At 44.0% G+C, this 12,672-nt stretch overlaps 1 protein-coding gene across 3 annotated transcripts in view; it reads left to right on the top strand.

Annotated features, from left to right (window-relative positions):
• prkcab (protein kinase C, alpha, b) overlaps window positions 1–12,672 on the top strand; it is a 90,582-nt gene that overhangs the window by 62,061 nt on the left and 15,849 nt on the right. For all 3 annotated transcript variants that reach the window (XM_071910468.2, XM_071910467.2, XM_071910470.2), the window contains exons 4-7: window positions 175–286; window positions 2,301–2,429; window positions 10,550–10,706; window positions 11,031–11,165. In XM_071910468.2, coding sequence (XP_071766569.2) covers window positions 175–286; window positions 2,301–2,429; window positions 10,550–10,706; window positions 11,031–11,165 — 533 coding nt within the window. The remainder of the gene's footprint in view (window positions 1–174; window positions 287–2,300; window positions 2,430–10,549; window positions 10,707–11,030; window positions 11,166–12,672) is intronic.

Genomic DNA, 12,672 nt, shown 5'->3' on the forward strand with positions numbered 1-12,672 from the left:
GAAAAGTTCATATTCATATGCACTTGAACAGAGATGTTTTGGAAATGTTCTTAGATCACGATCAAAGGCAATCTGTTTTTTCCTCTCTTTAAAAACGATGTTGCCGTTTTGATCTGAGCCGATCCCCCGGTAGCTCAGATTTAATGAATCCTGCCACCTCTCTTTGTTCCTCAGGACCCCAGAAGCAAGCACAAGTTCAAGATCCACTCCTACGGCAGTCCCACCTTCTGTGACCACTGTGGCTCGCTGCTGTATGGCCTCATCCACCAAGGGATGAAATGTGACAGTGAGTGTGTGTGTGTGTGTGTGTGTGTGTGTGTGTGTGTGTGTGCACCTGTGTCTGCACGCCAGCCGAATATGCTGTGCTGGTCCCCATCCTGGAGCTGGCCCATAATGAGAACAGATGGGAATAGACTGGTACTGTACTACACACGGCCACATCTGCAGCTGAGGCAGAATTCACTGTTCTCCATACTGTCCCGCCCCCGCTGCGCTCTCATTCTTTCCACCTACACTCCTCTCTCGCCTCTTTTTTCTGAATCCCTCTTCCCTTCTTTCTTAGCACGTGTGACCCCCATCCTTCGAAGCGATTTACCTCGTTTAAATATCTCTCCTCCTCTGATTTATCCTTCCTCTCTCTCCCCATCTCCCTCTTTCTCCCTATCTCTCTCCCTTTCTCTCTCTTCCACTTTCATTCCCTGCCTCCTCTCTTTCTCCCTTCAATCCCTTTCTTTCTCTCTGCCTTTCTTTCTTCTTTCTCCGTCTTACCCCTCACCCCACCTCCTCTGTTCCCCCACCCCCCCATGTTTCCACGTTGTCTCCATCTATCACCCTCCCTCCCTTTCTCCTCCTCTTACTCTGTCCATCCATCTGTGGGGTCTCTGGTGACGGCCTCATCACAGATGGTAATGGGAGCACACCAGAACAAATTGATGCGGGGATGCCATCGCTATTAGGAGTTACTTCCCCATCTCTCGTCTCCTCTTGTCTCCTCCCAGCATGTCAGCCTGACAAGCCTGCCAGGTGGAGCGAGGAAGGGAGAGAGAGATGGATGGCTGGATGGAGGACAGGAAGAGGGAGGTAGAGGGCAGAAAATACAGAGGAGAGGGAGAAGGGAGGGGAAGGGAAGGGAAGGGGAGGTCAGAGAGGAAGTTAGAGGCCGGGAGGGGACAGAGGAGAAAATAATGAGGGAGTGGGGAAAAGAAGGGAACGAATACTCTCTCTCCCCTCTGGTTCCTCATCTGTTTGGCTTCATTTGAGTGTGTGTGTGTGTGTGTGTGTGTGTATGAGAGAGAGAGAGAGCAAAATTCAGAGAAATTAGCAAATTATAGGTGCTACTGTATGTGTAGCATTGTTAAACATCAATACATCATTGTCAAATTAATTGTGCTGCCTTGGTATAATTACCGTAAACAAATGAGACCGCCGGCGGAGACGATTAGTAACCTCTATCTCACGGCAGTATTGTTAGTGCCATCGTTTGTCAAAATTAAGACCGCATTTCCCATAAGCCATGTTGCTTCTTCAGTCAAAGGTTTTTTTATTTTACTTTACTGAAGAGAATAAACACGTTAGAAGGGATTTTACCATCGATCTCTCACTCATTGCATCTGTCATTGCAAGAAACTCTGAAATCTTTAGCTCTGTTTACGCTGGAAGAACAGCAGCTCTCTCCTTGTTCTGTGCTGTAAAGTAATCTCCCTTTGTGCCGTAACGCAATCCAGCAAATTCCCCGCAACATCCGACCCAGTGGCACACAATGTAAAATGCAGTGTAGAGTCTTCTTGGTAATGGTCTCATCTGTTTACTGTAATTACACTGTCTAAAATGAATGTGGTGATGATTTATTGATGTTAAACTACATGCAGCACCTTTGAGAATGTATAGCAATGGGAATTTTGATTATGACTTTTACTTTATCCTCTCATTTCTCTCGTTCTAAACAAATCTCTTCTTAGATGGGTTCCTCAGCCTAATGTGTATCTATTTGTGGGTCTTTGGCATGAAAACATGAACTCAGGAGTGACAGACTCAATCCCATTACTGTAAAAATGATGATTATTGCAGTCCAAACTGCAGATAAGTGGCAGTAAGGGTAGCTTACTGCCACTGCCAAAAGATCCCCAGTCTGTTTTTCTGTATGATTGAATATAAATATTTTCTTTGTGCGCCTGTCTATCTCCCTCCAGAGGTGTGTGTCATCTTTAGTGTGCACGTTAAAATCTGAATATGTTCTCTACAGCCAAACCCAACATGCTTTATGTCACACAGTACATGCGGTTTGTCCTGTCTTTGTCCAGCCTGCGAGATGAACGTCCACAAGCAGTGTGTGGCCAACGTGCCAAGCCTGTGTGGGACGGACCACACGGAGCGCCGGGGTCGCCTCTTCCTCAAGATCGAGGTCGGCGGGGACAGACTACACGTCACAGGTCGGTCTCACCCCTCAGCTCTATCAGTGTGTATTGCTTGGCTGCGCGCTGCACTTTTTGCCGCTCGTTCTTAGCTGGAGTGACGTGTGCAAGTGGCTCCCCGACGCGCCTGTAATTGGTTAATTTTCAGACCATTGACAGAAAATCTCATGGCTTATTCATATTTGGGGATGCCAAGAGCGGCGTCGCCCTGTGGTGTTAATGAACTATTCAGGAAAAAACATATTTTTTTACTGAATGCAAGTTTTAAAGTATGAAGTAAAGGTAAATTCAGGTAAAGTCAAAGCAATGCTGAAATGGTCGGACACTGTGCTTTGAAACCGAGATGAAAACCTCATCTAGCATACAACTAAAACTATATTAAAAATGTACATCAAAATTTTACCCTATAAGAAAACAAAAACAAATGGAGAACTGTAAAAAAAAAAATGTGTAGTGTACATCCGTGTCAGCATAAAAGTGGTCAGTCACGACTGCTTTCATAATCTGTTTGTGTGGATCTGTGCGTGTGTGTGCGTGTGTGTGTGTGTGTGTGCGTGCTTGTATGGGTGTGTATGGGTGTGTATATTTTCAACACCTCCAAATTATCCTGTCACTCAAGAGCAGCACCTGGAGTGAAGAACTCCACAGTGTAAATGCCCTTTGGCAGGGAGAGAAAATGACTACTAGGTCACCTCCACACCCCCTCACTCTCCCTCTCTCTCCCTCTCTCTCTCTCTCTCTCTCACACACACACACACACACACACACACACACCCGGGGACACTGATGAGACAGGTGTGGACTGGGTTCCAGTGCTGAGGCCAGTTAAGTGTTTTCAACCCAGTGGAGATCAAACAGAAATAACTTCCAGCTAGGAATAGGCTGGCAGATGTGATTGACTGGGAAATATATTGCTTTCATAAAAATGTGTGTTGTGTGTGTCTGTAGTCTTGACAATTTTCCAGATGGAGGGAGAAAGAGACAGAGAAAGAGAAGGAGAGAGAAATAAAAAGAGAGAAAGAGAGAGAGAGAGAGAGGGGTCTAGAGAGCTGTATTCACAGCATAAGTGCAAGTTTTTAACAGTCTTACATCATTTGTTCACTCTGCTTACATTGCTTTTCAATTCTTTATTATCTAGTAGCCTTTTTACTCGCTCTGCTGTACACTCTGTCCAATTCTTTTGTCTGTTTTTCATCTGCTAGTCTGCTGAACGAGGTCTGCAGACCACGGCTTGTCCGCACCGCACTGACTATAAATACAGTGGCGGGTTCTGTTTTATTTCCCCATCCTCGCCATATCTTATTATATCTTATTGTCTGTCTGTGGATTGGCCGTGTTTATAATGGTGAAAACCGTTGTCGACTAGAATGAGGACATGATCCACATGGGCCAATATATTAGCAGTGGCAAGAGCTGAGGTCTCGTTGACACAGTTACCTCGGTCTTAGTCTTCTCAGATTATGCTAAATGGACAGAGCTGGAGCTGAACCGGCTCATTGGCTCACTTTCAGAGAGAGGGGGGGGAGACAGGCGGGCAGTTGTTACCATGTTAAATTGATGTGCTCTCTCTCTCTCTCTCTCTCTCTCTCTCTCTCTCTCTCTCTCTCTCTGCCCTCCCCTCTCTCTCTCCTGGGCTTTTATTCTTTGGGCTCTGTTGTGTCTTTGTCCTTGATATTATGCATTCACACACCATAACGCCCACCACCATTGTTTATGCATACTGTCGGTGCCATTTCACACTGTGTCAACTTCAAGGCATGTTTGACAGTATGTTTTGCAGCACCTGCTATTAGCATACGTGCTGAGTGATTTGATGAGCCATTAGCTGAGTAACTGAAGACTAAAAAAACAGACTTGAGTCTGTGTCTCTTTCTTGGCATCCTATGGCTATCCTCTCTCTTTCTCTTTCTCTTTATCTCTCTCTCTCTCTCTCTCTCTGTCTCTGTCTCTCTGTGTATGTCTGTGTGTGTTTCTCAGAATAATTGTCTTTGTTTACAATACTTTATCTTAGTTGTCTTGTAGTTTCCCATCTAATACCCCGACTCCACTACTAATCGTGTCTTCCCTCGCACTGCCGTCAGCCATCTGTTGATGTTTTTATACCCAGCATAGCTACTCATAGGTAAGATTTAGAACAACAACATCAACAACAACAACAAAAAGAAAGACTGTGCATGAATAAGCAGGTGATGACTGAAAACAGTTGGTTTCCCTGTCTGTCTGTCTCTCTCTCTCTCTCTCTCTCTCCTCAAGTGGGCCAAGGATTTTTTTTTTTTTATCACATGGCGACTGATTCAGTTACAAGGAACCAGATGAAAAGAAAAAGATAGAAAGGGAGAAATAAAAAAAAATGAAAGAGGCAGACCAAATGAGGTGAAGGAAGCACAAAGCAACCAGGAATAGACAAGGGTAGGGAGAAGGACAGTGTGTGGGAGAGAGTAACAGAAAAGGGGGAAAAGAGAGAAAGACTGAGACTGAGAGGGAAAATATAAAAGAGGGAGACGAGGCGGAAGCGGTGTATGTTCTGTGGTGTTTTGTTTTGCTTTGTTTTTTTGTTGTTTTTTTTTATATGGCAGCGGTCTGAACAGTGAAGCCTGAGCTTGTTCTCCAACTCCCCTCTGGCTCCCACAGACAAGTGGAGGCCTTTGTGGTTCACCGCACTGATGTGAACTTGATTAAATCTTTCCAGCCAAGAAAACAGACACATCTCCCAGGCTCTCTCTGCAGCCCCTCCCCTCCCCTTTCTCCTCCTCCTCCTTTTTTCCCTCTATCTACCTCTCCATCCCTCCCTCCGTACTAACGTTTGCCATTATCGTTTCCTATCTGCTCCTTCGATATCTCAGCTTGTCCCCCCTCCTCAGTTCATCCATTTTCCTTTGTAGTCCCTTGTTTCTCTTGTTTCTCCCTCTTCCTAAACAACCCATTAACATCTGTCCTTTCCCTCTCCTCTCCTCTCCTTTCCTCTCCTCTCCTCTCCTTTCTTCTCTCTTCTCCTCTCCTCTCCTTTCTTCTCCTCTCCTCTCCTCTCCTCTCCTCTTTTTCAACCAGCCTGCACCGTTGTTCAGCTGAGTGACTTGTCCTTTCCCTTCTGGCTCTCCTGTCTCATCCCCTTTTCACTTCCTCCCTTCCTCACCTCTTCTTCCCCTCTTCTTCCTCTGCGTCCTCTGTCTCTTTCGCTTTTCCTCTCTACCTTTTATGCGGCATGGCGTCCTCTCCCTCCATCTATCCTCTCTCTCTCTCTCTCTCTCTCTCACCCTCTCTTGCTTCTTCTCTCTTCTCCCCCATCTCCCTTTCTTTCCCCCACTGACTTCCCCTCCTTCATCCCCTTTCTCTCTCTCTTCTCCTTCATCGCTCTCTCTCCTAGCAAAAGTGACACAAATAACCTGTGGGCATGAGCAGCCGTTAATTCTGGAGTTTTTAAGGAGCGCTAACATGCAAATGTTGAAATGTCCTGCCATGACCTGCCTAGATACACACGCACACGGACACACACACACACACACACACTTGGGGCATCCGAGGACCGGGCCACAGTGTGCGCACAGCGGTTTACTCAGGGTGAGGTTTCCCACAGCTGACATGCTCGCCCCAGGTTTAAAGTACGGTCAAACAAGAATACATTTTTCTTCCACCGCCAGAACTCACAGCGCCATGGGGCCTGTGGTATAAATACAGTCCTAATATGCCATATTAGCAAAACCCCTCATTTTAAGGGCTTTTTACAAATATAAGAATCATACTTATGTGTGTGTCCGTATCTGAGTGGGTGTGTGTGTCTTAAAGAAAGCATCGATACAAATCGTAAATAAATCTTGTGTTTTAAAACTACATTTCCTATACAACAAGCTGAAGAAATGGTTCTTGTTTTCTATATATTTGGTTTTGTTTTTCTTGGGTGCTGACTCTCAGGTGGTCTCATTCTCCTTCAAGCTATTCCAAAATTCACTTAAACCTCCCCCCTCTCATTGAAAAACCAACAGAAGTGGTGCTTTCAGGGGCGTGTTGGCAGGGTAGAAAAGCCCCACTCAAGTAGAGTTTCGTTGTCCTCTAAACACCCTTCCACTTCTAGTAACATTCCCCAATTCATCCAATCACGACAACCAGAAATAGAAGTCTGAAGTTCATTTTGGGTTCCTGCTCCTTGCAGTGTGTGTGACGTCTGCCTTCAGATCCCTGACGCCGAACAGCAGGAATCCACCCAGCTTGTGTTTTGGCCGTGCAGCTTCCCCAGATTATCAGGCATTCATTGGTTGCACATTGCATTGTTATGCAACAACACATTTGAATTTCAAAGCCTTTTCAGGAGATTACACTGTCTGCCCACCGCAGCCCCCCCCCCCCCCCCCCCCCCCCCCCCCACACACACACACACACACACACACACACAACCTCCGGATCCAAATCACATGTCATTTTCAGCAGTAGCATGTTTGTTAATGAGCAGACATTCACTTTAGAGATGCAGTAGTTAATGTTAGCGTGGACATTTTGTGTGTGTGTTTGTGTGTGTGTTTTAGTTTTAGTTCAAACTTGCTGCTTCCCTGTTGGAGAGAAGTTATTTGCAATTGAAATTCTCTCAACTTTTCTGGTAACATAAACAAGAGATAGGAGGCAGGAGTTCTACCTCAAAACACTACCTATCCATTTTGAAAATGAAAGAACTTGAACTTTGTCCTTCATTATCTCTAAACTATAGAGGCTCTAGTCTCTAAAAGTGTTAGCACTTATGTCACCCACTATCCTTTAAAAAGCACCATTGCACTTTGTTTTTTGTGCTATTTTTTTGTGTGATCAGTCATTTTGTGTGAGTAGGTGTCACTTTTTGTGCTCCTCATTTTTCTCTATTGCAATGTGCCTATTTCTGTCCTCTTTTGTAACACTGTGGAATGAGACTTCTTGGTGGCTGTGGTACCAGTGCAGGACAGATGCAGTGTGGATGCATGGTGGCAGACTTAAGAGACTCCTACCACTGTAATGCATGTATGTATAATGCATGCAGCAGCCTTATTTCAGTGGATTGGTAAAGACCCTCTTTGAATTAACAGGCACATATTGTACTTCTGTCTTTGTTGTCTGTGCAATATTTGTTTTAACCTAAACAATACAAACACAAGACACACATACACACACAGGCATGCACACACACACACACACACACACACACACACACACACACACACACATTTGTACTATCTTCTAAGTCAGGACGGAGCAAGGAAAGGGGAGGATACAGATGGCAGGCAGCTCTTGTTGTATCTAAGCAACAACAGACAGCAGAGACGGTCCTTGATCACTGCTGATGATGGTGTTTCATTGTGTGTGTGTGTGTGTGTGTGTGTGTGTGTGTTTGTGTGTGTGTGTGTGTGTGTGTGTGTGTGTGTGTGTGTGTGTCTTCTGTGGAGTATGTACAGTATGTAGGCTATATGCATGTCTTTCTATGCATGTGTGCGAGTGTTTGTATATTTGCCTAGAACATGTGAGTGCGTGTTTGTGTGTGTGTGTGTGTTTGCCTGAGCCTTATTAATATGTTTACAGCCTTGTTGAACTTGGTGCGATGATGTGATGCCAGCGTTGCCATGGAAGTGACTGATGCCTTTGACGCTGCCACAACCAGGAGAGGGGAGGATTCAGATGAGAACGTGGGATGCTGAGATTTTTGTTTTGCTTCTGATAGTTCAGTGTGTCTGTGGGACTTTGTGAAATGGTGTGTGTGTGTGTGTGTAGGGGGGTAGGGGGGGTTGTGGGTTCTGGGCAAGTGAGAGACACAGAGAGAGAGAGAGAGCTAGAGAGAGAGAGGGAGAATTAGCTACACACTCGTACTGGATATTGAGTGAACTCTACAGTTGAACACATTCTTGAACAAGACAAAAACTTCTGACATGGGCTTTTTTTGGTCAGACATGTCATTCTGGAAAAAGAGACCTACACTGCCCTCTATTGGATGTAAGTGGAAGAACAGAAGAAACAATTTCAATCAATTTATGTAAAAAAACAATAACAAACAAACAAGCAAAGCGACATATTATGCCATTAACTGGAAAAAAGACAGTATGCTTAGCATTGGTACTTGTATAAAAAATCTGCTTCATTGTATGTCAGTGGAAAACATAACATATACACTGAAAGGTAAACTGAATGTTTATGACGATATCGGGACGGCTTTTATACAATTTGTGAAGCGTGGGAATCTACTCATACAGCACAATGGAATACCCAGAAATGTACAAAAGGCATGTTTTTCCTCTCTTTTTTCTAGATTCTATTGTTGTTGTTGAGCCTTTTTTATTATATATGGGGGTGGGGAGGACTTGGTGAGTGGACGGGATTAAAGTGATTACTTTGTAGTTATTTGATTATGTATGTATTATGGAATCTTATTGGTAAATCCACTAAAATAATTTCTTTAAAAAAAAACAATCACTACAATAGTCCTATGATATTCTTGTAGGAACTTATAGTCTGTCTGTGGTACTCAATAGTGAGTTTATAGTGACCTTATTGTCCTTTATGGCATTTTTTTTCACTATAATGTTCCCATATATTCGTTCTAAAATATTGTAAAGGATTGCTATGGTTTTGTGTTTCCATAAATGACACATGACAAATGGTTTTGTAATGTTTGTGTTGTTTGCTCTGTATTCAGCCCTCGGAAAATCTTAGTGTTGGAGCGAGAATATTTTACCGCTGTTTTAATAAAGAATCTCAGTCAGTGTGTCCCTGTGCGAAAGTTCACACTGACTCTGAAACATTCAGTTAACAAGCCTCTCAATCGCTTAGCCTACTTCCCCTGCCACTGCGTCTGATTACATTTAAATATGCAGAGTGGGGCGCTGGAACAGAGTTGATGAAGAGACTTTAGAGGATCGCTGTGATCCCGTTTTCTGCTCTCGGTCTGTTACAGTTTGGTCGTGTTTTAGCGTCTTCGCTGACGGTTTTTCTCCAGAAACTTCAGATGTGCGCCCAGTGGAAGAGCTATTATTGTTTTCTCTGTTGTATCGCCTATTGTTCTGTCTTGTGTTGTTATTATCACTCACATTTGTCTTTCATCTCGAGTGTCCTTGTGTGGCAACTGTATATATTGTTTAGTTTAGTTTTTTGTTTTTTTTGGTTTTTTTAATGAAACACTGTCTTTCTTTCTTTGTTTTTCTTTCTTTCTTTCTTTCTTTCTTTCTTTCTTTAGTGTTCTTGAAGAAATAAAAATAAAATAATAAATAATAATAATAATATTTTCACATCACAGACATCTGTGAATGTACAGTATGTACAGTGTACAGTAGCTGACATTTGTTTGTCTTTTCAGATGATACTGCTAAGTGGGGCAGTGGTAGAGTTGGCCCATAGGCCATTTACTGTAGATGCTGTCGCCATGGTGAAAGTGGCATGCTCTCTCTCTCTCTCTCTCTCTCTCTCTCTCTCTCTCTCTCTTTCTCTCCTACTCTTTCCTTGTTGCTATGTAACAGCACTCTTCTTTTTTTCTGTTTGTCAGTTATCACACAGAAGGATAGCAGTCACGCCTCTATCACATTATTTGCTCACCTATTACCCAGCCATGCGCTCTATTGATAATAACCGACTAAACCACAGCCGATCCATTCAGTCCCTCCGCTAATGAGAGCATCATTTAGTTATCGCCTGTCTTATTTACTTATTTTACAACAAAGGGTGTTGAGGCAGGCGTTTTGGCTGATTACTCTTTGAGCTCTTTTGTTTCTTGTTTGTCGTTGATTTAATGCGTTCACACACCATAACACCCACCAGTGTTTGTGATACTGTCGCTGCCATTTCACACTGTGTCAACTTGTGCAGCACCTGTTATTTAACATACATAATGAGTGATTTGAGGAGCCAGTAGCTAACTGAAGACTCTGACATGCACACACACACACACACACACACACACACATTCTCTCTCTTTCTCTCTCTTCCCCCACTTCCTCTCTCTAGCTCTCTCACTCTTTCTACAGTAAAAATACAAATTGTTCTACCACCTTTTGTTTTTCAGGTGCAGTGAAAACAAGGCCATGATATACAGCTTTCCTCTGTTTAATCTCTCTCTCTCTCTCTCTCTCTCTCTCTCTCTCTCTCTCTCTCTCTCTCTCTCTCTCTCTCTCTCTCCCCCACCTGCTCCCTTGGTCTAGTGGGTGAAGCCAGGAACCTCATTCCCATGGATCCTAATGGTTTATCAGACCCCTATGTTAAACTCAAGCTCATCCCAGACCCAAAGAACGAGACCAAACAGAAGACCAGGACCATCCGCTCCTCTCTCAACCCCTGCTGGAACGAGTCCTTCACTTTGTGAGTTGAAAAGTGTGTGTGTGTGTGTGTGTGTGTGTGTGTGCATCTATGTGTGCGTTTGTATCATTTTAGGCTATTTGTAGAGCACTTTTCAAGTTTACAAAGTTCCTCACAATCAAGGCAAAGAAAAGACACAGACAGAAGGTTACAGAAAGTGGAGGACAGCGACATCACCAAAGAAGCAGCTCTGCAATAAGAAACATCATTAGGTGAAAGCAAATGTGTAGAAATAGTAGTAGAAGTAATTTAAAGGACGACATTGTTTGACAATGTTTGTACTGTGTGTCTGCGTTCTCACTTTCTGCCCTGCGTCTGTGTTCTCAGTAAGCTGAAGGCATCGGATAAAGACCGCCGCCTGTCCATCGAGGTGTGGGACTGGGACCGAACCACCCGGAACGACTTCATGGGCTCCATGTCCTTTGGGGTGTCCGAGCTGATTAAAGCTCCTACCTGCGGATGGTCAGTCTGCCAGCACCAGTCTTCTCTCTCAGGGCCGAGTCCCATTCGCTTTCATTCGCTCAAACAATTCAGAAAGTTGATTTTCTTCAGGTTTCAAAATTCTGAAAAACGTGTCCTTTTTATCATCATCCCGCCAAAAGAAATCAGCAGATATGTAACTCCGACCTCAGCTCCTCACATAAAGGGCAGTAAAACATGACGTGAATTTCATTTTCTATTTCTCCCAAATCACATTACAAACAAATTCTGCTTCTCTCGACTACTGCTGACCTGTACTCACCTGTTTTATATAGGTATTGGAAATGAACCAGACATTAATTGCGCACAGAGAGATCTTTGACTTCTTTGACTATCATTCGTTAATTAATTTGAGTTTCTTGGAAGTGAATTGACCTCAGTCCTGCTCGCCTAGTTTATCATATTATTATTACACTGCTCCAAAGAACCCACACCTCTTCATGTTGAGTCAAGGTCACTTGGGGAGGTGCTTGGAAACGAGAAATGCAAAATACCAGACAACAAATAGAAAATAACTTCCTTTTCAATATTCAACGGCCTCCTTCACCCTCAGAAAGTTGAGATTCCAATGGTCTCAAATAGCAATTCTTTCATCATAGGTAATAATAGACACCCTAAAACCTCTAAATAAAACTTGAGAAGAACTTTTATCAAATACAATGTCCTAAAAAAGTGGTTTTCAAGAGCAATGTAGTTCACTTTGAATACGAGGAAAGAGCCTGTTTCTGATAGAAATGTATTACTTGCCTGCACCAAAATTGCTAACTTGAAACTGCCCCGGCCCTAACCGACGCACCCAACTTCACCCAGCAGAACCCGGACACGTCTTTGCCTGACACAGACATAAATCCAGCTCCGTTCACACTGACAAACACCATCTGCTGGCACCAACCCGCCTGGCTCTCCTCCTCTCTCCGTCTCCGTCTACCTGCTCTGTTTCATACTGATAAACACACACTCACAGAGAGGTTGAAGTCTCTCTTCCACGGCCATGTTAGCATACCCGCCGTCGCCCAGCCTAAACCAAGCCTGATTCACCGCCGCTGCGGCTCCTGGAAATACCAACGCATAAAGAAGCTTGGCACCGGCTGATCGGAAACCACTACTACTATAAAAATGATGTGAGAGTGCGTGTATGTGTGTGTGTGTGTGTGTTTGTGCGTGTGACAGAGTGTCTAGTATATACCAGGTCCCTGGAAAAGTGGCCAAGAGGATGTGTACATTAGAGAGGAAGCAGAGTCAAGTTGGTGCTGACAGAGAGCAGAACCCGTCAACAGATACACACTCTGTTTGCTAGACAGCAGCCAGCGTCACATCCAGACACTAAATACTCAAACCATGGGAATCAACAGCTACTTGTGATTAAAGTGGTGTGGGGATGGCTAGTTAAACAGCTGAGTGTGTGAATGGAGGGAGGGAGGGAGGGAGGGAGGGAGGGATGGATGATGGATAGATTGATGGATCAAAAACTAACGGATGAATAACCTGA

This window comes from Centroberyx gerrardi, chromosome 7, assembly GCF_048128805.1.
Source record: "Centroberyx gerrardi isolate f3 chromosome 7, fCenGer3.hap1.cur.20231027, whole genome shotgun sequence".
Classification (NCBI taxonomy): domain Eukaryota; kingdom Metazoa; phylum Chordata; class Actinopteri; order Beryciformes; family Berycidae; genus Centroberyx; species Centroberyx gerrardi.